At 52.6% G+C, this 25309-nt stretch overlaps 1 protein-coding gene across 3 annotated transcripts in view; it reads right to left on the reverse strand.

Annotated features, from left to right (window-relative positions):
- Positions 1-1609: 1609 nt before the first annotated feature.
- Positions 1610-25309, reverse strand: part of MBP (myelin basic protein) — a 33800-nt gene continuing 10100 nt past the window's right edge. For 2 of the 3 annotated variants that reach the window (XM_060119020.1, XM_060119019.1), the window contains 4 exons: positions 13245-13352; positions 11936-11971; positions 8242-8361; positions 1610-2877 (listed from right to left, as the gene is read on the reverse strand). In XM_060119020.1, the coding sequence (XP_059975003.1) occupies positions 2833-2877; positions 8242-8361; positions 11936-11971; positions 13245-13352 (309 nt within the window). In that variant the 3' untranslated portion in view covers positions 1610-2832. Of the gene's footprint in view, positions 2878-3144; positions 3239-8241; positions 8362-11935; positions 11972-13244; positions 13353-25309 lie in introns of those variants that run through there. The other variant, XR_009534522.1, reaches the window with a different exon arrangement.

Genomic DNA, 25309 nt, shown 5'->3' on the forward strand with positions numbered 1-25309 from the left:
CCCCCAAGTCCGTGGTATAGTGTTACGACAGCCCTAATAGACTTAATTAAAGGCTTGGCTCTCTCGTTTTCAGTTGCTACAAGAAGGCTTTTCTTTCCCTATTTCAGTGTTTTCCTCAGGCCCCAGTTCTCTCTCCTCCCCAAATCCCAATTCCAATTTACAGCCCGCACCCGATTTATGAAGCCAGCCCCATGGATTGAGCCGATATCCTCTCCGCTAACCTCTGACCTGCTCCCGACCTCAACCCTCCCTCCAGAGGTTGTTCCCGCCGGACTGGGCACCCTGGACCAGCTCCTCGGACCATCCTCCGCCCGGATGGACAGGAGGCCACATATGGTTCTCGGTCTGGCCCGAGTGGCGTGGAGGCGGCTGTGCAGATTGATAGGATATCTTGGAGAGCGTGATCATTGTGGTTTCCTGTCCTGGTGGGAAGAGACTTTCTTGGTTCAGTAGACCCTCCCAATACCTCTAGACCCTGGGAGCGATGGTCCTCGGGGTGAGCACAGTGAGATGAGGAAGAGTGTCCCGGCTGGGGTTTCAGCACCCCCTTCTCTTGGAGCTCCGCCTGGTAAACTAATTTCCTTCAACTTGAGGGGGTGATGCAGACCGCTTTGGATAAATGCTCAGTTAGAACACCCCTTCTGTGGTTCATTTCCTATTTTGCGTCGTTTTATTTTAGTATCACATTATCATGGTAAACGCTGTGTTACTCTAGGACACCCCTTGGTTTACCATTTAATGCATTTTCTATATATGTAACATTAAAATAGACTTGCCAACTGGAAGAGCAGAATTGAAAAGATGTGATGTCTTTGCATGCTTTTCCAAATTCCTCGGTCTGAAGGGGTTTGGGGGTTGGCATGGCTTGGAGTCTATTTACCCTGTGGATGGGGCCTCAGGCTACCAGGCGGGGCCTGCTTTTATTGTCGGATTGGAAGTGCACAGCACGCTTGAGCCTGGTGGGTGCTCGCTGAGACGGGGAGGGCGCTTCCCTTGCTGGGATTTGTGTTTCTCAGGGCTGCTCCTGAGACAGAAGGGAACCAGTGGTTTGTTAAAAGCAAAACAAAAGATTTCCATTTACCTTTTTGAAAGATAATTCTTGTAACCAAAAGCAACTATACATAAAATTTCCAGTATCACTTATCTTTGTCATCATCTCTGCGTGGCAAAAAGTCATTTTTCAAAGATGCTTCAGTTCAAGTTAACGGGGACTGGTATGCTGGTAAGATAGTGAAATGTAAATATACTCTAAAGGATTATTTAGAGATAAATTAAACAGTATTTTCCTTGTGAGTCAGAGACTCAGTGCCCTAACAGCGGCCTCTGCTGCACTTTCTCTCATTGATACACAAGCCATCTGGTGATGGCTCACCTCCTCAACCAGGTGCCCAGAGGCAGCTCTGTCCTGTGACCGTAAGACGCCTCCTCCTCACCTCAGCTCTGAGTTTTGCTCTGCGTGGGCTCGCATTCCACAGACCAGAATAAAAGCCAAAGACGACGGCCATGCAAATATCATTAAAAGTGTATTATTTTATTTCAACATTCAACAACAGTGCATACTTTCCACGAGACCCAGGGTCACAGCTCTTGCTGTTGGGTGTAGCCACGAATGGAGGGCACTCAGTCAACAGTAGCTCAAAGATGCAGTGTGTGTGTGTGTGTGTGTGTGTGTGTGTGTGTGTGTGTAGCAATTTGGAGGTTTTGTTTCGGAAATTTTCCTTTTTTTCCCCTTATCATTGAGGCTATATATTAATAGACATTATATTAAACCCACACGAAACATTCAAAATTAGAAGGGGATTAAAGAGTCGCGTTTGGGCGTTATGTCGACTAGTCCTCATCTCCGTCCTAGGGGGGCTGACGCCAGTGTGCGGGGCTCCTTGGAGGGCTTGTGGGAGAGATGCTGAACTCAAAAGGCGGGAGTCAGTAGGTTACGGGGGGCGGGGGGAGCGCAGGAGATGTCAGCTCGCGTTAGGAAAGGGCGGGATTGGAGGACCTCTGCCCACCCCCACGTGCTCGGCCGGCGGTTCGGGAAAGGCCAGCGTACTCGTCAGTGGGTTTCCAGGAGGAAGCGGGCGGGACGGTTACGTTTCTGCCGGGGTGGGGGGTGGTTAGTGTTTGCCGTGTGCACCGCCGTGCTGAGCTACGCCACCTGTCACCTTCGCGCTCACGGTGACCAGCCTGCCACCGCGAGGCTCCCCGGAAACTCCTGCCACCGATCCGAGCTGCGCCACCTCCCGGCCGGCCGCCGGGCTCGGGTGGAAACAGGCCTCGGCCGCTCTGCTGCCCGCCGAGCCTGTGCCGTCGCCGCCCGGTTTCCCAGAAGAGCCCGGCCCGACTCTGCCCCCGCGCGCCCTCTCCGCCCGCGCCGATCCGGCTCATCCGGGTGTGTGAGCCGCGGCCACCACGCGGGACAGTCCCCGCTGCCCGCCCGCCTGTCACATACCAAAGCGCCCGCCGCCAAGCCGCTCCGCGCCCAGCCGATCGGTTAGAAGGGGAAGGGCTTCGGGGGGTGAGCAGTGGAGGCCGGGAAAGAAACCAAAGGAAGCTCAGAGCCGCACGGTCTGCGCGCCCCGCGCGGTGGTCCCCAGGGCCGCTCCCCAGGGAGCGTCGCCGGCCCAGGCTCTCGGGGGACGTCACTGATCTCCAAGGGCGAGGGGACAGCGGGGCGGCCGGCCAGAAGCCGGCAGGCCGCGCGCAGGGGCTGCTGTGCGCTGTCGCCAGGGTTAGGGGGTAGCGGCTACGTTAGGGATCTACAGCTCGCGGTTAACTTCCAGGCAGTTGTGTTAGGAAGCTGGGGACGGACGGGATTCCGGGACACGGTGCAGGGCTTCAGCGTCTCGCCATTGGGGATCCCGAACGGCCGTCTCGTCCTCCCTGAGAAAAGGAAACAGAGGGTTAGGAGGGCCGGGGCCGCCCGGCCGCCCCGCGTCCTTGCGGTCACTGGGTCGCCAGCCACGGGGCCTCTTCTGGGTCTGTTGCTGGAAATGATGCCGCACGGGGCAAGTCTTTGACCCCGTGTCTCCAGCATCCTTTAGCCCGTCGGACCTCCAAGTGCCACGGGGCAAATAGGACGCAGAAAGTTGGGGTCTTGTCTGAGAACGGTGCATTTTCTGGGCGTGAAAAGCTCAACTGATACATTACCAGGTTTCAAAAGAGCTGGTTTCCTCGGCTGAGATTCCCGGGGACCGAGGGAAGCGGCCGTGACGATGACAGGGACAAGCTCCTCTGTGTGAGCTGAGGTGCTGACGTGACGGGCACACCCTTGCCTGGGCCGCCAGGGAGGGGCCACTGCTCAGCTGGTCTCCCCGGGGACAGTCCCCTCCCATGAGCCCTCTTCTGTGTCACCAAGAAAACCAGCTTTCTGGAGGGGCTGGTCACTAACTCCGACCTCAGGGTCTTAAAACATGTGAATTGACATGTTTTCTGGACAAATACAATTTGCAATTTAAAAAAAAAAAGAGTTGGCAGTCGTGGAGGTGGAGACGGCTGGGCGAGGACAACTGCGTCCAGGGAGCGTGGCTGGGCATCGGCTCTGAGAAGGTGGCACTTGTCACCCCAGATGTCACTTAGATTAACTTGGAAAAGGGCCTTTTTTTTTTTTTTTTTTGCCTTTGAATTTTCATTCAAATTTTAGTCTCTTTGGATTTCCCTTTTCTCTTAGGTTATGGATGAAACATTGATCTCTCAAAGATTCTCTTGAGACTGTGAGCCCCCAGAGAGCATGATAGACATGAAATACCCTGTTGACCAGATGACAGACGGGCACCTATTGACCTGACCTTGTCCACGCCTCCGTCCCTCACGTTACCAGAAATAAGGTGACAGAAGCACGAGGGCCCCAGACCCTTATAACTAACGCAGTCAGCCAGAGAGATGGTAGTTCCGATTTCTTGGGGTTTTGCTTTTTCCGGAAACATCCCTATGTTGCTGAACAACTCACCAGAGGAATTTTATTTTCACAAGCGAGAAGCTTTGTGGAATTCTAGCCTCTGACGTTATCAAGAATCACCCAGAGATGCTCCCTCCCAGGGAAGGGGCTTTGTCACCTCTGCCTCAGGGCCACCGTCCTCAGCGGGGACTCGGGTCCGGTCCCGTGTGAGCCCGGCTCAGCTTTGCGTGCTTGGTCCTCAGAGCCGCTGCCGGAGAAGCCCTGACCCAGCCTGTCCTGGCCCACCTTGCCCTGAATTTCCCGCAGATTAACCTGTTAGGGCTCCCTCGGAAGTGTGATTTGTTCCTGCGCAGGGCAGAGCCACGGCCCCATCTGACAAAGTACACCTGCGCTGAGACGGATTCGGTTCCCCACACCCCTGGCCAGACAATGTCCTCAGGGCTCCTTGTAAAATGAAAAATGGCAAATTTGGGGGGGTTATTTTCTATCATTGTGCCTACAATTTATTGAGCATCTCCCGCAAGCTAAATCTGTGACATCTGTTTCCTCTTGTGAACGAGCAAGCCAACCTGGAGGGAGGCGTTGTTAGCATCCCCCTTGCCTGGTCGACGGAGCTGAAGCTTAGAGAGGTTACGTAATTTCCCCAAAGTCAGCCAGCCAAAGGGGTTAGAACCCCTGATGAGGAGGGAGATCGTCCCAACTGCAGACGTCTGGGTACAGCCCTGGGACATTCTTGTTCAGAAGTCTTGGGAGACCCAGAAATGGACTGGGCATTGCAGGCAACCTCCCGGCCAGGCTTGGGTCACCCGTGGAAACCCTGCAGTTCCGGGTTCAGACCCAGAGCTCCTCCGGGGTCTGCATCCTCAACGTCTCGCTGCTATGTTTCAGAATCGAGACAGGTATATCGTGATGGTCTCTTTGCTTGGACGTTTAGGGTAGAATTTATTTCCTTATCAGATTTGGCTCAGAATTGACATTTTGAAGAGTGGGTCCTGCCTCTGGTTTTTTTGTTTGTTTGTTTTTGTGTTTTTTGGCTGCGTTGGGTCTTCATTGCTCTGCAGGCTTTCTCTAGTTGCAGTGAGCAGGGGCTACTCTTCGTTGCGGTGCGCGGGCTTCTCATTGTGGTGGCTTCTCTTGTTGTGGAGCACGGGCTCTAGAGCGCAGGCTCAGTAGCTGTGGCGCAAGGACTTAGTTGCTCCATGGCACGTGGGATCTTCCCAGACCGGGGCACAAATCTGTGTCCCCTGCATTGGCAGGCAGATTCTTAACCACTGCGCCACCAGAGAAGTCCCTGCATTTTATCTGACATTAACCAACTTAGCCATGGCTTACTCACCACTCACTTCACGTATGTAAGGTTTTTCTTGAGGAGACTAAGGCTCCTCAGAGCTGAGTCCTGCTTCACATCACCCACGAGTGTCCAACATCTTCCAGAATCTGGGTCATGGGGTCCATCTGTGCCGTGTGTATATCCCGACCACCAAATACACCACACATGGGACTCGATATTAAATTAAAGATTAGGTGACCAATCAGTGAGTCTTTGGGTTCCTGACCAAATCTTTCCACCATAAATTGTAGAATCTCGACGTTTTAATGAACCAAGTAGGAAGCCCACTTCTGCAGGTCAGAGGTGATTCAGGTGGAGGAGCTGCTGTGCTTTGCTGGTGGTGACTGAGCCCTTGAGACAGGGCACACGGGGCTGTCAGATCTCCTGGTGACACGACCACGCCATGTACCGCGGGACCTTCTCATGTTAAATCACGTTGTGACCTGCTGTGATCCCAGCAGGTGTTCCCCAGGAGACGCTCCCATTCTCATCCGAGCCCACGAATACCTGGGACAGGACTCTGAGGAAACTCCCGCCTCCCCCAGGTGGCCGCCGGACTGAGGACACGGTGGGAGGAAGCTGCCACACGGGGTGAGAATTGGGCTGCGTTTTCCTGCGATGCTGACACCATGATGCTCGAGGACCCAGGATGGTCCAAAGTCCGGGGACTGAGCAGCTGGCTCCCCTCCTGCGGCCGGATCACGGCTTTCCTTTATCCGCAGGGAGCATCCGACGGTGCTGAGGGCATCGTGGGTGTCATGTCCTTACAACGCCGCTCCTGTCATAACAGATGGACTCTGTCTTTTCCTCACTGGCGTCCGTCTTCCGTATGACGTTTCTTCCAGCTGGAAGAGGAGTTGACCCTCGTAGCAGTCAGGGCTTTGGTCATAGTTGGATGTCGGCGCGGAAGTGATGGCCTGTTTGGGTGAAGAGTCAGCGGAAGTGGCGGCTGGGCTGTTACTCTGACGAGAAAACATGGGACCCGAATATGGTGAAGTTTGTCCCTGCCCAGCTGCCCTGTGAACACGGTTCTGTGCCAGGGATGGCTAGTGCCCTCCTGGAGCCTCAAAACTGCGTGGACACGACCCCAGCGGCACGGTGGGCTCGCTGTGGCTCCACGGGATCATCCCAACTCCCGACCTCCTTCCAGCTTTAAGCCTGAAAAGCTGACACGTGGCTGGAACCTGGGCTCAGCCGTCAAAGCCCTGGATGGGCAGCCGCGGAAATCCACACGGTCTTCCTTGCTCTCCAGTCCAGGAAGTGCAAAATCCGGTCCCGTTTTTACTAGTTTCTGCCAGATGGTCTTTCAACATTAGCACATAAGTCACACCTTGTCACTAGATCCCGGAGACCTCCCCATTCAGGGCCAAGGTCAGAGCGCTCAGGAGGGTCCCGGGACCCTCTGTGGGGGGAGCCCCTTACCCCTCCCACCGGTCACTCGGTGCCGCTGCCGCGGCCGCCTCCCTCCTCCGGGACCCGACCAGGCCTCCCTGTGCTCCGTCAGCGGTCAGCTGGGAGCCCTGTCCCCGTGCCAGGCCAGCCCCTCCCCGGCTTCGCGCCCCTGCGCCCACCACCTGCTCCGTCGGGCCGTGTCTGGCGCCCCGCCTGGCATCCCGATGGCCTGGAGGACACAGAGGGGCACGTTCGCGCTCAGCCCATCCCGCCTCCCCCCACCCCCCCAGCATGCACCGTGTGTCTTCTGTCGCCCGCCCGACAGGACGACACGGCTCCTTTACGAGGCGGCGGCCTGCGCGGAAGGCTTCGCCCGCACGTCACACCGTACCAAGTGGGCGCTCAGCAAAGCCCGGGGCAGAACCCGCGGGACCACAGGGCTGCCACCGGCCGGGCCCCCGGCGCCCCCCCAGAGCAAGCCCGGCACCGTGTTAGTCCCGAGGCCTCCGCCACCGCCGCGAAGCCCCTTCCCAAGGCTCTCGGGGCCCCAAGCCTCAGGCGGTGGCCGCATGTTTCCGAGGATGCGCCTCGTGCCCCGGGGTCTGTCACCTTCCTACAAAGAGCTGTCAGCGGGCCCGGGACGCTCCTGCGACCGGCAGAGGGCGAGCGAACGGAGGCCACACATGTCCCTCCTGCCACCTGGAAGTCGCCTGGGCTTAGTCACGGCCTGGAAGGGGCAGAAGTGGGTCGCGCCCGAGGAGGCGGCCCCGCGGCGTCGGCGGCCAGCGGAGCGCAGGGCGCAGGGGCGGAGCCCGCTGCCCTCGGCCCGTCTGCCCGAGGCCCAGCCCGGCTCCCCACCCTCCCGTCTCCGGGCCGTCCGGCTTCCTCACAGGTGAGCTTGGCCTCGGTCAGGAGGCAGCCCTGGACGTGGGCGCCCCCGACCTCCCCCGGGAGGGAGGCTCTGAGAGGCCTGGGGGGCAGGGCCACTGCCGGCCGCCGTCCGAGCCCAGAACCTTGCCTGCCCTCTTCCATGCGGCTCAGGCCCGGGGTGCTGGCGCCCGTCCCCTGTTAGAGCCCTCCTGAGATGTCGGGTGCTCCGAGCGAGGCCGTCTTGTCACCAGGAGGGGGGCCGGGCAGAGGGCGTTGTACCCGCTCCACCGTCACAGCGGCTCCGGCCACGCATCCGTCACCCTGTCGTCCGGAGGACACGCCGAGCCTCAGGGCGCCCGGGAACCCAGGTCACTCACTGACGGACGTGGCTCTGACATCCGTGTTAACCGACGGGACGGGTGCCCGCGGTCCCCGGGGCCTCTCATCCATCCGGCCGTCTTCCCCTCGTGTCCCCTTGGCTGCTTGTCCGGCCAGGACGCCGCCTGACCTTCCCGTGCCTCCCGGGCCCCGGCTGTAACCACGGCGACCCCGTCGTCCGCAAGCTCCCCGAGGGGCCCCGGCCTGGCGCCCAGCGCCGCCCCTGTTCAGGCGGGCCCTGGAGAAGTGCTTGATCATCAGGGACGGCACGTGGGGCGCTGACTGCGGAGGAGCGGTGCGGGGACGGGCCCGAGGCCGGCAGTCCCAGCCCTGTCCGCGAACCCGCCCCCGCGCTGCCCGCCTTAAGAAGGTGCCTTACCAGCTTGAAGATTTTGGAAAGCGTGCCCTGGGCGTCGTGCCCCTTGAGGCCCTTGTGAGCCGATTTGTAGTCGGAAGCTCTGCCCCCGTAACCGAATCCCGGCTTCTGGCCCTCGGCTCCCTGCAAGAGAGGACGGCCGCTCTCAGTCCGTCCATGCGGCCTGGGCGGCACAGACCCTTCCCATCTGCTTCCCTGGAGGCGTCAGCAGCCTTCAGACTTGGTGAAATTTGGGGGCTCCTACCTTTCTAACGTGCAAAGACAAAATTCCCAATTCTCCAGCCTGGAGGAGCCTCTCCAGGACGACCAGGACCAGCTCCCCTGGCCGCGGCCTGGGTGCCCTGAGTGTGGACAGTGAACTGGGACCAGGGTCCTTCCCAGGGCTCTGGGCTGGGAGCCGGTCACCGTAGAGGAGAGGGGGCGGGTCCCGGCTGGGAAGCCCTGTCCCCCAGGCCGTGCACAGCCCCAGACCCAGCCACCTGGACGGGTCTCAGCAACACCCCGCCCTGGCTGTGTGACCTTGGGCAAGTGTCAGAACCTCTCTGAGCTTTGGTTTCCACTTCTATAAAATGAGAATAATGGATGCTCTGCTCTGAGAATGGAGCCTGCTGCTCTGAACTTTCGAGCTTGCTGTTGTTATGGGAAGGGGGGTTCCGCCCCCAGCCCAGTCTCCAGCTGCCCCTGGAGCCCCTCTCACTTCAGGGAAGATGGAGAAAGTTGCCTTCGTGACACATAGCAATGACAAGTGATTACTGAAATGTAAGGATATGTGTGTCTCTAGGACCAGTCTGCATTCTAATGTGCTCTAGTTTCAAAGGGAATCTTCCACTGTGAACACAAGAAAGGAATGGGGGAACTCTGGTGCTCAGACACAAGGACTGTTAGCCTTTGGGGGTAACGGGTGTCCAGCCTGGGGTGCGACGTTCCTTGGGGGGCGAACCACACATCCTGTCTGCGTCACGGATCTTATACAATGGACAGGCTCTGAGGTCTCCCTTCACGTTTCGCCAACAAGAAGTAGGAAGCTCTGGCCTCTCCTGAGAATTCTATACACAGTATAAAACCGTCTCCCGATCGAGACCGCAGAACCCTTTGCCTCAGGCTGCAGCGCTTTCCAATTTCACAAGGGTGCCTTAGGGCTGGAAGGAGCTTGGGAAACCATGGGATCGATCCCTCTGGTTTAGGCTCCAGAAGCTTCCAGATTCCTCCAGTCCACCCCTCTCGTGTTTGAACTGAAGCTGGACCAGGGCCATCTGTCCAGGCACACCCCCTGCCCTGCACCCCCAAGCTACTTCTCTTCAGCCCAGGTTTGGGAACAGACATTGGCCACTCAGCTACTTTCATGTGAAGGTTTGGTTTCAAGGGTTATCAAGTGTGCAAGGGACAGGGGCAGTGAAGATCCAAGACCACATACGAGAGGAGCCCAGAACTGCCCTTGAATCCCAGAGGTTTCCATGGACACGCTCGCTCCATCATGGTCCAGGGTCGGGGGGATGGTTAAAGAGGACTGAGCCAAAGGACAGACGCAAGAGTTGTAGAGATCCATGCTTTCCCGTGCAAGTGCTAAGTCGTTCTCTTACTCTGCTGTTTTCTCCAGAAATAAAGAGCTGCTGAGAATTAAATTCAAGGACTGGTTTTCAGATTAATAATCTGCTTAAATTTTCTCCTTTCAAACTCTTGGTCACTTATATCTTTGGACAACCTAGAATTTACCGAAAAACATACAACATAGTTTAGAAAAATGGTGGGACTTTCAGGAACTCCAAACGGGAAGACAGTCGTGTGGCTCTAGGAAACCGACAAACCAGCTCGCGGAATACGGAGCAGGATTTTACTTTGGAAAAAAAGAGAAAATTAACAGACATTAGTGGGACCAAACACGGAGACGTGAGAGGCATGCAAAGGCCGTGCTGTTAGCTGCCGGGCTGAAGTGGCCTTTAAACGACTGGAAGAAACATGGTCTTTTCCCCTCCCATCACTCCACGTTCGCCGATGGCTTCGCCCTGGTTCACGCCTAGAAGGTTAGAAGGCAGCTCAAGCGGTTACTAAAGTCAGATTTCTGGGTCAAAAGTGGGTCTTATTCTTCAACATCATCTTTGTCTCCTGCTGGCACAGAAAGTCAATCGTTAATTGTCCCTGAGGGCTGGCCCATGCTGATTCCCTACGGTATCCTCACCTTTCGGCAAATTCACTAGGTCAGGAAAACGCTCACGCGTATTTGTATAAAATGTTCCAGCAAATATCTCAGTTCATACTTCAATATAATGATGTGTTGGGGCAGTTTATGGAAGCCTCCCCTGCCTTTTCTCTGAGGGTGGCTCCCCCCTCCCTCCCTCCCTTCCTTCCTTCCTTCTTTTTCTTTCTTTCTAAAGTCATTCATTCATTTCTACGATGCTTATTAATTGGGTATCAAGAATATGTAGCCTCTGCACTAGAGATATATTGTGTCTCCAAGGATATTGGAGGATGTGTTTCTAAGGATACCGTGTCTCCAAGACAGACACAGTTCCTGGCCTAGAGGTTAGTGGTTCTCTTTTTATTCTGGAAATTTTATAAAGTAAGAACTCTATCTAATATTTGCTAGTAAGTATGGTCGATAGATTTAGTTAAAATACAGATAGCCATTTAAAGTTGGCTCAGATACAAAATTTTCCTAGAAAGTGAACAAATCAGCCATTTAAAATCTTCATGAGTTAAACGAAGACTTTAATCTTCTTTAAAATCTTCTCAGAAACTCCTAAAAAGGTTTTCCTGGATGGCTTGATATCCAAGCTTTGGTTATGACTAAATCAAAACCCAAGCCAAAATCTTTGGATCACTTGGGTTATAAACTGAATGACTGAATTTAGCATCTTTTTGTCTCGTGAGCAGAATCATTTTTTCTCCACAAAATGTCAACATCTGGCGGGGAAGGGAGTGCTGGCTATTTGGACAGGTCCACACGCGGACTGCGGGGACCCATTTTTCCTCATCTGCCGTTTTGGAAGGAAATCAGGAACTTTCTCATACATGGAGTCGCTCCTTTCCTGGGGAGGAGCCCAGGGGAGTCTCCTAGGAGCCCTTTGGTGCCTGGGCCCTGGGTCACGGAAACAGGAGCGTGAACCCAGCTGGGAGGAAGGACCGGCTGCGGCGGAAGCAGCGGGAGACAAGCTGGGTGGGATGGGAAGGAAGGCGGGCCCAGAGAGCAACCGAAACAGAGCAGAACAGCTGAGTGGCCGTGAGGAAGGAGAGGCAACGGGTGCACGTGCATTTGTCACCTACCCAGCTAAATCTGCTGAGGGACAGTCCTCGCCCCTGTGTGAGGAAAAGAAAAAGAGGGACATGGTGATCAGTGTGGGAAAAGCGTTCTCTCCACGAAACAGGAAACACAGTCAGGACAACACGGTGCTGAGATGGCAGGCAGGTTTTGGCACACGTGCCCTATCCTGTGGTTGGCCGTGGCCCCCGGGAGCTGCCCAGGGAGGATTTCAGGTCGGGGTTGAGAGGGAAGGGAGCTGGGAGGGTGAGTGCTGTCTGCGTGGCCGCAGGCCGGAAGGGGTGTCACACACGGCTCAGCCTGTCCTACATGGGCTCCACGTGGCAAGACATTTTGGGATGAAGTCAGGGAGCTCTGAGTCCAGCCCTCTTTTTGATCCATTTAGGGATTTCAGGGAAGGGCTGTAAAGTGATGATGACTCAACACATTGGGAGGTCTTACCTTTCCTTGTGATGGAGGAGGTGTGCGAGGTGTCACCTGCAAAGACACAGGAGAATGGTGAGCGGGGGTGGGGTCCCTCCTTCACAGCAGCCCTGACCTTCCTCGTGAGAGCCTCCTGTTGTCACCATGTCACCTTGTGTTGTCACCTGGCTTGTTGCTAGTTCCCTGCTAGCTCCTGCTTGCTGGGAGGGTCTAGTATCTATTGGTATAAGAAGCCACCCATTCAGTCTCTGCCCGGTGTCCCCGTTCTGTTTTAGTTGAGAGAAAAATATACGATTTGAGAAGTTGAAAGTATCCAATGTGACCTCGATCTTCCAGAGCGCACAGAAAGTGTCTGAGAGCCTGGGAAACACACCAAAGGCTGTGCAGCCACAGAGGCGATTCCTCTTGGCATGTGCTCCCGTGCCACAACCGCTGTCGCAGGTGATGGAGACGGTGAGCGTCACCATCATCCCCTCGGGGGTGGGGAGTCAAGGGCCCCTGGTATTTGAGCCTCAAAAGGGACACCCTCAGGTGTGCGACTCCTAAAGCTCCCTAATCAACATGAAAATACCATCTTAGATGTCTGCTGCACAGAAAGTTTATAATTAGAGCCTGTTGTTTTGTTTTTGCTTTTAATATGTTATTTTTTAGAGCAGTTTTAGGTTTCTAGAAAACTTGCACAGCAATTGCAGAGAGTTCTCATGACCCCTCTGCCCTGCACACAGCACCCCCTGGCTCTCGTGTGGTCCACTTGTTACAACTGGGCCAATGTCAATACATTAACCAAAGTCTGGGGACTCTGTGTTGTACATTCTGTGGGTTTTGACAAATGTATGAGGTGTCTCCGCCGTCACGGGATCATTCAGAGGAGACTCGCTGCCCCCACATCCCGGGCACTCCTCGTCTCTTCATCCCTCCTGCCCCCGCACACCTGATCTTCTAACCGTCTCCAGAGGTTTGCAAAGCTTGCATTTTTGAACTAAGCATCTCCTACTAGCTTAGTCTCAAAAGGAGTGAGTTCTTTGGTAGAACTCAAAGTTTTAACACAAAGTTCAGCTGCAGATGCAGCTCAGACCTTGGGACCAGGTGCTGGCCCTGGGCTCCCGAGGCCAACCTCACCCTGAGGAAGTGGGAGGCGTCACCTGGGGATATACTCAGACCCCTCCATCATGGATTACAGCTGTGTCACACGGAGAGCTACTCAGACCCCTTGTGGATCAGAGCTCAGTGTCACCTGGGGACGTACTCAGGCCCTCGTGGACGGGGGCCGGGCCGGGCGCCCCTCACCCCTCTAACCTGCCCCCTCCCACCCGTAGCTGTCACTTACAATGTTCTTGAAGAAGTGCACTACGGGGTTTTCGTCTTGGGGCCGGCCGTGCTGTGCCTTCTGGGGCAGGGAGCCGTAGTGGGTGGCTCTGGCCGCGTGGTGTCCATCCTGAAAGACAGGGCGCGTGGTCTCAGGGCGGGCTGGACCCTCTGCTGTCTGCGGATCCGGACGCTTTTGGAGACCCGATGCTAGGAAGCTGCTGACGTCACAGGATGCAGCCAGGCAGGTGGGGTCTAGGCGGCACTGTCCCCACAGGTCCCTCCTCGGCTGACCTCCTGGCCACTGCAGACGCCCCCTCGGGAGCCCTCCCGACGGGAAGGCCAAGCTCAGGAGGGCGCATCGCCAGCCTCCCCGGACGCGGGCTCCACCTGCAGAAGCGCTGACAGAGCCTGCGAGCCGGTGGTCCCAGGAGGAGGGGGGCTCGCCCGGAGCCCTGGCAGAGGGGACGGTGCTCGTGCACAGCCCCTGCCCCGGGAGTGTGGGAGGTCGTGAGCAAGGTCAGAGGGGTCTCCTGAAAGCCCGTCAGGTAAATGCGCCAAAGCCTCGGGCACACCTCCTCCATCACCAGCTCGGTGCTTGTGGTCCGAAAGGACCCTTCCCGTTCAGAAGACACTGTTGCCACCGAAAAGTCTAAATTGGGCTTCTCGGGAATTTAATGCATTTAATGGGCTTAGTTTCACTGGTGATACCTGCACCCCTGACTGGGCTGTCACTGGAGTAACAAGTGCATTATCTCTGGTACTAGTTACTGTTAACGTCTATGACTGTCCCCAGCTGACGGTCCTCCTACCCCATCCACCAGGGCTGAAGCCCTGCAGTCACCCTGGCCTCTTTCTCTGCTCTATTTCCCCCACTGACTCAGTTCACAAACCTTGTAGGTTTTTCTTTAAAATCTTCCTTACATTTGTCCTCTCCCCACATTGACGTTAAGGCCAAGGCTGGGGTAGCCCTGCTCGGGCCCCTCCCTTTCCAGCCCAGACGGGTTTGCAAAGGATGCTGTCCTCCTGTCCTTCCCCACAACCAGAGGCCCAGTGGCCACGGGCTGAGCCTCCCTCTCCTCCACGGGCCAGGGACCTCACAGGATTCTGGTTCCCCACAGAGGAAGCCCGGGGGGTTGAGTTATGCTGTGGGTACGATGGCGGGGGCAGAAGCAGACGCCACGCGCATCTGAACTTGAAGACGTCGACCTCAAGGGGAAGCGCTGGAGCGTTTCAGGAACTGGCGACCCCCCTCCCCCGTCCTTCGTACTCTTATTCTCTCTGCTGGCGTTGCCAGAACATAAATAATCTGGTTCTCCTTGTGGTATGTTGTCTCTCAGCCAGCGCCTTTCTGAGCTCACAGACCAATCAGATTCGGTCACCGCTGGCCCACCTTACACGTTCTTCTCCAATAAGAGAGAGTATAAAACTAAGAATGAAAAAAGAAAACAGATGAGCTAGGAAACTGTTTAAATTACTTATTTTAAGAAAAATATCTTTGTGTCTAATGTATCTGCCAAGTGAAATTATTTATTAGATACCACCCTAATGGCCAAAAATAATTAAAGCAGCTCAAAACTTAGTACAATTTGCCCTGACTTTGGTTTTTTTTGTGTGTGTTTTTTGGCTGTGCTGCACGGCATGTGGGATCTTAGTTCCCTGACCAGGGATCGAACCCATGCCCCCTGCAGTGGGAGTGCAGAGTCTTAACCACTGGACCACTGGAGAAGTCCCTTTACTTTTGTTTTTAGATACCATTTTTCTGCAGGCTGTGTTGGATTTTGAGTCACAGAAACATCGTGCACTTTGATTCACCCATTCTGTGATTAAACTAGAAAAATTTCTTAAACTTTACAAAAAGGTTTTTAAATAAATGAACGTTCAGTCCTATATGCAGTTCTGATATTATTAAAACTTATTTATGCTGTGACATAGTTAATGAAGTATTGTGTAGATCATAATAATGTTTCACGTTTATCATGCATGCCAGCTTTGAACGCTAAAAGAAAGAGCATATATTTTGGTGATTTTTATAATGAATACATTGGTTGCCAATCTTTTGAGGGAAAAGTAATTTAAATCTTTTAAGGAACACATGAAGTTGGTAAGTTGTGTTCTACCTCTCAGAATCTGGGGTCAGAACTGTTCATGAAAAAGTCAATTAGTGTATTTATGGCCCTCGGCACAGAACTAAGCATGCAATGAGCATTAACTGTTGAATTAACGCATCGACAGTTTAGATCACTTTTAATACAGAGCCCAACACATGCAATAGATCTTAAGTAAATAGAACAATCATCATGGAATCCTTTTGTAACATATGCATTGAAGAGTGACTGAACTAGGACCCTGACTTGGAATTTTGGCTATAAGTTGTCACAGATAATTTAATGTAGAGTTATAGCTATATTGTTATAGTTGTAATGGTCTGTTGCTGAAAGAACGTTTAGTCAATCATATTTCTATATATTAGCAATGAACAGTTTAAAAAATCCAAATTTAAAAGCACTACCATATATAATAGCATCAGAGGAACAGAATATTAGTTATAAACTTAGCAAAGCGTGTATAGGATCTTTATGCTAAAAACTAGAAAATGCTGGTGGAAGAAAATCAAAGAAGACTTAAGCAGAGAGACATACTATCTTCATGTGTCAGAAAACCATGAATAGTAGAGATGGCAATTCTTCCCAAACTGATCTACAGATGTAATGCTCCGCCACTCAGAATCCCAGCAGGATTTTGTTTAGATATAGAAAAACTAACCTTGAAACTACATGTAACCAAAATAGCCAAACAACTGTGAAAAAGAAGAATAAAATCAGAGGAACCACATCACTTGATTTAAAGATTTCCTACGTAGCTACAGGCAGTGTCGTACTGGAGAAGGAATAGACACGTAGTTCAATGGAACACAGTAGAGTCCAAACACAGACCCACACAAATAGGACCAGGTGGTTTTTGACAAAGGTGCAAAGACAATTCAATGGAGAAAGCGCAGTGTTTTCAACATATGGTATTGGAACCACTGGGCATCCATATCCAAAACATGAACCTCAATCCAAAGTCACACCCTATACAACAATTAACCTCAATGGATCATGGGTCTCTATCTACACTGTAAAAGTATAGAGTTTTAGAACAAAACAGGAGAAAATAGAAGAAAACCTTCATGACATGAGGGTAGCCAATAAGTTTATAGACCTGACACCAAAAGCATGATCCATAAAAGAAACAAAATTGATAAACTGAACCTGATCAATATTTAAAACTTTTGTTTTGCAAAAGACACTTTAAGAGAATGAAAAGACAAATTACAGATGGAGAAAATATTTCCAATCACATATATGACAAAAGACTTGAAACCACAAGTCCTTCTTATAAAGAACTCTCAAAAATCAGTGGTAAAAAAACAAACAACCAGGTTAAAAAACTGGACAAAACACTTGACTAAACACTTCACTGCAGAGGATGAGCAGAATGCAAATAAGCACATGAAAAGATGCCCAGCATCATTAGCTAGTAAGATGCAAATCAAAACCATCAGGAGACGCCACTACACCCCTATTAGAAAGGCTAAAATAAAGGATGCTGACAATACTAAGTGCTGACTAGGATGCAGTGCAACTGGAACTCTCATGCTTTGCTGGTGGGAATGCAAAATGGTACCCTCACTCTGGAAAACAATTTGACAGTTATTATAAAGCTAACCATGTATCAATACTTACCATATGACCCAGCAATCCCACTACCTGCTTTGAATGATAAAAGAAAAACTACATATTTTTGGAAGTGATTTTTGTAATGAATAGATTGGTCTCCAATCTTTTGATGGAAATAACTTGACTCTTAAATGAAAACTTATGATCACACAAAAACCTCTACATGAATGTTTACAGCAGCTCAATTCGTAATCACCAACTCTGCAAACAACCCAAATGTTCGTCACTGAGTAAAGGGATAAACAGACTGTGGTATGTCCGTGCAACAGAATACTATGCAGCAGTACAAAGGAGCAACAACTCAGAGGCGTCTCCAAGGCACTGTACTGAGTGAAAGAAGCCATTCCAAAAAGATCTCATATGGTATGATCCCATACATGTGACTTTCTTCAAAAGAGTACACTACAGGGAGGGTGACCAGAGCAGTGGTTGTCAGGGGTCAGGAATGGGGGAGGGAAGGGTGTGGCGTGAAGTGGGAGGGAGGTTTTGGGGTGATGTACCCTTATTGTGGTGGCAGCCACATGTAACTACACGTATGTTAAAATTCACAGACGTGTACACCAGATACAACCCAATTTTACTGTATGTAAATTTATAAGCTAAGTCAATTTAACACGATCTATCATTATTTGGCCCAAAGTTGGTGATGGCAACATTATGTCGTTCCGTGAATTTCCCAGTTGGAGATCTCCACGTAGGTGAGTCTGGCCTTCTCCCTACATCCATCTTACGTCTCCAGGTCTCCAGCTAGATTTTAAGTTTTTGGAGGAAAAAAGAAAAACTTCTACTTGATTCCCCAAAGCTTCTGGCAGTTTGGTTCAGCAAATAGAAGTGGACAAGGGAACAAAGAAACCCTCTTTCTACTGGGGCCTCCTGGAAAGAGCAAGCCTCTGGGGGCTGAAGGGCTCTGGTCCTGACATAAAAACCCCTGCGAACCGAGCACGCCAAGCGCTGGGGCTTCTGTTTCCTCACATGTGAAAGCACGGGGTTGAAACAGAGACTCGCTGAGAGAATTTTTAGCTCTCAACTTTTACTAAGAGGCCACCTCTGAGTAGCAGCCAAGGAAAGCAAGCTAATTCTCCAGCTAGGTTTATGTATGAGGGCGTTTCCTAAGACTCTAGGGCTGCTGCTTAATCTGTTTATGTATGTATCACTAAACAGTTCTGCGGTGAGCACAGGAAGCAGAGCTAAGAAACGCGCCTTGGTTGCCATAGTGATGACACCTTTACACAGTGGCAGGGGAGGGGAGTGCTGTATCTGTCACCCTTAGTTTTTTTTTGTGTGTGTGGTAAAACATACGTAACGTGAAATCTACCGTTTTGCCGTCGTTAAGTGCGCAGTTCAGCGGCCTTAACTACATTCACGATGTTGTGTATCCATTACACCATCCACCTCCAGAACTTTTCCATCTTCCCAAACTGAGACTGTACCCAGTGGACACAAACTCCCCATCGGCTGCGCGGCCCCTGGAAAGCCCCATCCTATTCTCTCTATGAATCTGACGGTTCAGGGGACCCCATACAAGTGGAATCACACAGTGTTTGTCCGGTGGCAACTGGCTTCTTTCACTGGTGTAATGTCCTCAGGGTTCGGCCATGCTGTAGTTTGGGTCAGAACTCCCTTCCTGTTAAGGCTGGGTCATACCCCATTGCCTGTGTAAGCCACGTTTTGCTCACCCATTCATCCACTGATGGACACTTGGGTCGTTTCCACCCTTTGCCTCTTGTGCAGAGTCACCTGCTCTGACTCGGACCCTGTGATGCTGATGTGGTCCGGCCTCCGACAGGTGGCTGAGAGGATGCATGCCCCCAGCTTCCTTCCCCACAGCCTGAAGAGCATCCTTTATTCTTTGAAGGAGCTTGGAGCGGGGGTCATGACTCTGAGGCCATATCGAAGGCCGGCCTGTGCTGAGGAAAGGGGTCCACACCCAACTTGAGGGGCGCCGGGCGGGGAGGCTCCGGCCGTGCAGGACATCTCTGCTGTCGATGCTCAGCTCACGGCCAGAGCAGGGCCAGCCTTTGTCTCCCAGGCAGCAGTGGGAGCCCCTGGCAGGAGTGGCCGGGTACTTAAAAACTGTGGGTTTTGGCTTATTTGTTATATTTCACAATTTATAGGGAGTGGGTACTTATTTCCATGCCTCACTGTAAACAAGGGGGTCCGTTTCTGTCCTGGAGGAAAGAGTCTGGGGAGGAAAGGGGCCACAGGGGAAGGGGGATGGCGGCGGGGCCGTCTGGGTGCGGAGGTGACCCCGGTGGGGGGAGGACGGGGCGCGGGTGAGGCTGCCGACACCCCCGGAGCCACGGCCAGTCCCCTGCCTGCATCTCCTCCCTCCACCCCTGTGTCCCCAGCCTCTGCCCCCAGAGCCTGGGACACACACGTTTCCCTTCAAGGAGCCGCCTGGACTCAGCTCCCTAACTCAGGAAGGGTTAGTGCGTCTCCGATGCAGCCCTTATCTGTGTTCAGAAAGGAAAGAGCCACGACTGTTCACACTTTACAGTTATTTGCCAGGAATGGCGTCTCTCTGTCCACGTCTGTCCCGATCCAAGTAGCTCATCTATTTGTAAGTGATTAAAAGGCAGAGGAGGAATTCGAAGGTCAGTCCTACCGGAAAATCAGAACCGGACACCCCGAAGCCGGGGCGGGGCGGGTAGCGGTCGCCCCTCTGAGCGTGAGCAATCAGAAAAGGAAACGGGGCCGGAGACGGGGCCCCCGCCCCACATGCCGGTCTACACCTGAGGTTAGGGCGTTAACACGCTCTCTCCAAAATACGTGGAGCTGAATATCTGGGGCAAGTGAAATTAGAAAATTAGTCCAGGTTTTTAAAAGTGAAAACTCAAGTTGTTTAGAAAAATAGTGCTTATTACATAGGGATTTCAAAGAACAAGAAGTTTGTAGAAGAAATCCTACCTCTCAGGGGTGACTTGGTTCACACTCTGGTGAACGACATGGAGACCTGGTTGTCTGCACACGTGAACACGTGAGTCGCGTAGGGGCCTCGGCACGTGATCACAGCATGCGCAGGGTTACGTGGCACTGACGTGTTACTCTTTTTTGGCATCATGATTAACAAAACAACAATAAACTTCTTGGTGGTAAATAAAATAACATTATGCTAAAAAATTTACACATGACGGGAGGAAAGCCATGGGATAAAGGACAACCATTTCATGAATTTTTAACATAAACTGCTTTTTCCATTAGCCTGTTTCATTGTACTGGTTTTGAAAAATTGTGGTTCATTTTCCCTCCACTTGTGATGTCCTTCACCAGCAGGGGGGGCTTGTGCACTTGGCGTCCCGGCGGCTTTCCAGTCCCGTCTCCAGGTAACGGGAAGGATTTTATAACTGTTTTTCCAATTCGCTGGAGAGCTGGGAGTCCTTAAACTTGCCAGTAATAACAGGGGATTAGTTTTCGCCTGACACATCTGAAGATCAGTGGTCATCAGATTGGGTAAAGATTCATTCCCCTGACCCTAGCGGCTGTCTTATGAAAATAGGGATGAGGTATTTGCCGGCATCATCATTTGCATTTGCATTTGATTAGAAACAAATGGATAGACTCAGTCCCTCTCAGAAGAAAACGCTGCCTCTTGAAAAAATTAGTATTCACTGTGCCTGGGGTTTTGTGCTTAGGGGGGAAAAAAAAGAGGTCTAGCGCTTGCTTAATTCTTGTCTGTGAGAGGAATTTAAACTTTTTCCTGAATCCACCATCAGAATGCCAGTGATGGAAGTCAGAGTGAATCCATGGCTCTGGGGCGCTTCCCCGCTCTGCGTCCACCCCTCCCGGGCTCTGCACCTGAGAGGCACCCGTGTGCTCCCTGTTGGACCCTACGAGCCCAGGCGGTCTCCCCTCTCTCTGCCCAGGCTTTAGTTTGCTTGCCTCTCTCCTCCGGATGAATGACATTGGATGAGTGCAAAGGAGGGACCAGGAGAATAACATCATTAGATACACAAACGTAAGGAAAAGCATCTGAGGACCACCCAGGTATAGACTCATGGCTTATAGTAGCTACCCAGGAGACTGCGAGCCTTTTATAGGACCAGCTCTCTCCCTGGTACTTTAAAACCCAGTGTGACAATTTGAGGTTCGTTACAAGATGAGAACGTCTTTTAAATATCATAACTGTGTTCTGGCTTCCCTCTAATCGCAGGCATTAACAGGAAGCATGTTCTCTTCCTGCGCTGTTACTCTGTCTTACTGTGTGCTAGTTTGGGAGAAACTGGTCCTTCAAAGACAATGTGTGTCTGATAACTAGTGTTGGTAATACCTGCTCCATCTTTTCTGTGTGATGTGAACAGACATGAGCTCTGTGTGGAGCTGCTATTTGGAAACTGCTGCCCTTTTAAGACTTGAGCATTTTCATGGAGGTAACTGACACAGGTGCCCTCATGCCAGGGCACCTCAACCCACCATCTACCAGGGTCTGTGGCCACGGGTACCTCCGAGGTGCCCCAGGCCTGGCCCATCAGCAAACTCCTAACCCTGTGAAGGGAAACCTGAGGCGGCCAAGGCCCTGTGCAGCCCGCCTCACTCAGTGAGAGGTCCTGGTGCCGTGTCAGAATGACACAGCCGGAGTGGCCTCTCTGTGGATCTGTCTCAAATATGTCCAGATGGTCATCCAGTGGCTAAAAGCAGTGACCATTCTCTTACTGGCACTTTCTTAGTCAAGTCAATCATACAAGTTCCAGGAACGCACGTTTCTCCCTGTGTCCCCAGAAGGATCCAATATAAAAAAAGGAGCAAAGAAATTGATTCTACTTGCTTTGAAAACACGGGGTGGACGCATTATTATTTTCACCCCGGCTGGTCACAGACCAGAAATGTTGCTCTGTGTGGCCACCTCTTTTTGCAGATGTGGAAGTGGAACTCAAAGGGGTTAAGTGAAGGGCCTGTGGTCTCCCTTCAGCCCCAGCTCCATGTTTTAACCTGCTGCGTCATCCGAGATTCCTGTGGATTCCACGTGCACGAGAAGCAATGTCCCAAACCGAACACTAGCTGCACGTGGAGAAATCACGGGCCAGCCACGTGACCAAAGGGACGGGAGAAGAACTTTTTCCAAGTTTGCAGACTTACCTCCTGTTAAGCTGTGAAGGTGCGGTGCGCTAGAAACAAAAATGTGCTCAGATATAAGAAAAACAAGTTAGTGTCTCTCGGGGGCATCAATCAGAGATGTCGGTTAATATCTAGAGAACTGGGAAAGCTGCAATCACTGCTCTACTAGAAAACGAGTTTCTACTTATCTTGGGAAATACTGGTAACTGGATATGACAAATGTGCGGCACATCTAGTGAGAGAGACGAGATTTTTCAGGTTCATTGTCATTTGGAAGGATGCAGTTCTACGTAATTAAAACTGGGGCTCCATCAGCTCCCACTTTCAATGGAAAAGTTGTGCCTCAATCCAAGTGGGCTGTACCGTCTGCAACGTTCTATTTTGTTCATGTGGTTAAAAGCATCCAACTGACCAGCCATCCAACGAACAAACATCTTGGATACTGAATCCTTCAACGTACAGATTGAACACGACAGAACTCTGCACATATCCGCCAAGTGGCATTAAGGAGACACGCCTTTAGTAGGTGGTTCCACCAGTGGTCCAGAGACACGGGGAGCGGAGGAACTGGCGTTCTCCTTTTTTCCGCCAGAGAAATCTTTGATTTTGTGGCGCCCTCAAGAAACCCAGGTCCAGGCAGCTAAGCGGTTCATCTCTTTAACCTGTTTGGAGCCACAGACTATAACAGTGTCACTGTTTTTCTGAACTGCCGACAATTAGGGAGAACAGCAGAGTAAGACTTGGGGTCTTAAGATGACTGTTTTCCTTGTGAAAGCGGTAAGAAAACCAGATATGCTTCTTCCGTATCGTTTTCTTTATATTTAAGAACCACGACACGTAGTTCACTATGAAACGGATATACTTTTTCTGCCTTTTTCCTCTTGCTTCACACTTCTTTTGATGGTTTATAAAAATCCTTCACCGCCCTCCGAACTGTTGTTTCGGTCATTCGTCCTCCTTAAGGACTTCCTGAAAGAGGAAGCAGCGTACCTTGTGCCCAACGACTCTCATCCGTGGCTGCCCCGTCTCTCTGCCCGTCTACCTCCCTGTAGCCCTTTGGAGGGACGGGTCGTGGCAGCTTTATGCCCCTGTGGCGACTGGCCCAGGTGCTGAGCTAGCTGCCAGTAAAATAAGTACTCTGGACTACAGCATGTGACCCAAAGGTCACAGGCCTGTGGAAGACAAGACACATCTGGCTGGAAACTCTTAGAGCTGTGAGCTTCCCCCGTTCAGAGCTGGTCTTGATGAACACGGCGTGTTTTAATCCCCACACCCTGACCGCACGATGCTCTCTGGCCGTTCCCAGAAATCACTGGATCACGAGGTTATCTTGGGCCTTTTGGGCACGCTCCTAGTTTTGTGTATATATGTTTTTCAGAGGAAGCAATTGCTCCATTTCTGGTCAAACAGCTTCTAATACGCCTCAGGAGAGAGCATTAGATTTTTTCTGGCAAGGTCAAGGCGTTTAGATTTTGCAATCTGGAGGGAATTCTTTTCTGTCTGAATGACCTACGCAGTTTTGCCCTACGTTTTTGCCCTTGGCAAGTTTAAGAATATGTTTGTTCCTGAATCATTGACACGAAGGAGTTTAATTAAAGCCGTGGGCTTTTTCTTTGTTTAGAGAAAGCCATGCAGTATCAGCGCCGGGCCTTTCTCAGTTACAGGAGAGATTCACAGGCAGACCTTCGTTGAGGTGGAGATTTTCGGTGACCTGCTGCCTGTTCTGATGACACGTTTCTTCTCAAGATACTGGCATGTGAGAAGGCTGGCAGGGTGCGGTCTGTGCGGAGGTGTGGGTTATCCCTGGTCCTCCGCTCAGCTGGGGCTGTTGCCTGTCCCGTGATTAGAGGGGCCGGTTTCCAAGCTGGAGAGTTTACCCTCTTAGCAGCCTGTGAAGCCGAAGGCAGCGGGCTGCAGGAAGCACGGCGGCTTCTGGTTTCTTCTGCGATGTTTCACCGGAAACGAGGAAACCGAAGCCCCGGCCTCCTCTGCACCGATGGCTTTGCCTCCACGGGACGGCCGTCCAAAGATCGGGGTCAGAGGCCTCCTGGCAAGGACGGAACGAAACCTGGGATGTGGTCATGAGGTCACCCTGGACACACAGGAAGTCGGTGTCACATGTCACAGCCGGCACATTCGCTCCTTCAGTGAGCATGTGGTGGCTGCGTGGCCCCCGAGGGGGGTTAAACTCGGGCGGGGCTCCGAGGCCTGGCCTCTGCTCTCACCCCGGTGAGCGGGCCAGGGTGGTGGAACAGGAGGCAGTGCAGTGAACAAGGGCCCGGCCAGAGCTGGGAGCTGCGGCCATGTCGGCGAGGACGCCGCAGACCGTTGTCTTTTCCACCCACTGCTCCGTCTTCTCGTCCAGACAGGATGCGCGGCTGCCCCTGGGCCGTCCCGCCAGGGACGGGAGGCTCCCTCTGCGGTGCCCAGGCCACCCTCCCTTGTCCCATAAGGCAGCTCCTCCCTCCTCATCTCGGGCAGCCCTGGAGAGCTCACAGCCGGAGGCCTGGGCTCGTCGTCCCCGCAGGGAAGGCTCACTGCTATTTCCCGAACTCAGGGCGTCTGGGCTGGTGCTGAGAGCGACCTCTTGAACGTGGGTTTGGAGGCCTCCCGTGTCTCCTTCCAAAACGGCGGGAGGACAGGTTAGATGTCGGCCTTAACTGCTCCGGCTCTTTTCCTTGCTCCCAGGCACCCATTTTTAAAGACCTCAATATGTCTAAAGTACGCAGAAGACTTCCCAGCATAAACATCAAACTAACAGCTCAGCAGAGGCGTAAACCAAACAATCGCCCGGATGCCTTTGCTCGGCTTAGAATTCAGTAGTTCCTTGCACAGAATGACAGCAAGTGGTTTAAGGGATGCAGAGTCTGGAAGATTATTTTGGAAGAAAAGCCAAGTTGCAACAGGCTTTCCTGCAAGTGAAGGCTGTGGGCCCAGGCGCAGCTGCACTGGGGGGCAGCCCGTCGGGGGTGGGGGGAGTAGACCACGGTCCCCCAGGAGAGGCTCCGCCCAGGTGGGCAGGGTCCCACTTGCTCTGCTCTGGGTCCCCATGGCCAGACGTCCAGGGCCCATCAAAACCACCCAGCTCTGGTCAGAGCCATTTGTTTGGGCATCACGAAGAAATCGATTGAGAAAACCTGACGGCTAAATACGAGGGAAGCCTCTGGAATGCTTTCCATGTGAGTGATGCCTGGGGTCTGGGGGCTGTGCTTCCCAGGAGCAGAACAAAAGCCCACAAGCCTAAGGCACGGAGTCACCGCGAGCACCTCGGGGTTGGCGGGGCTGGGCTTACGAGAGGCCCCTGGAGACTTGA

The sequence above is a fragment of the Mesoplodon densirostris genome, chromosome 15, assembly GCF_025265405.1.
Source record: "Mesoplodon densirostris isolate mMesDen1 chromosome 15, mMesDen1 primary haplotype, whole genome shotgun sequence".
In the NCBI taxonomy this organism is placed as follows: domain Eukaryota; kingdom Metazoa; phylum Chordata; class Mammalia; order Artiodactyla; family Ziphiidae; genus Mesoplodon; species Mesoplodon densirostris.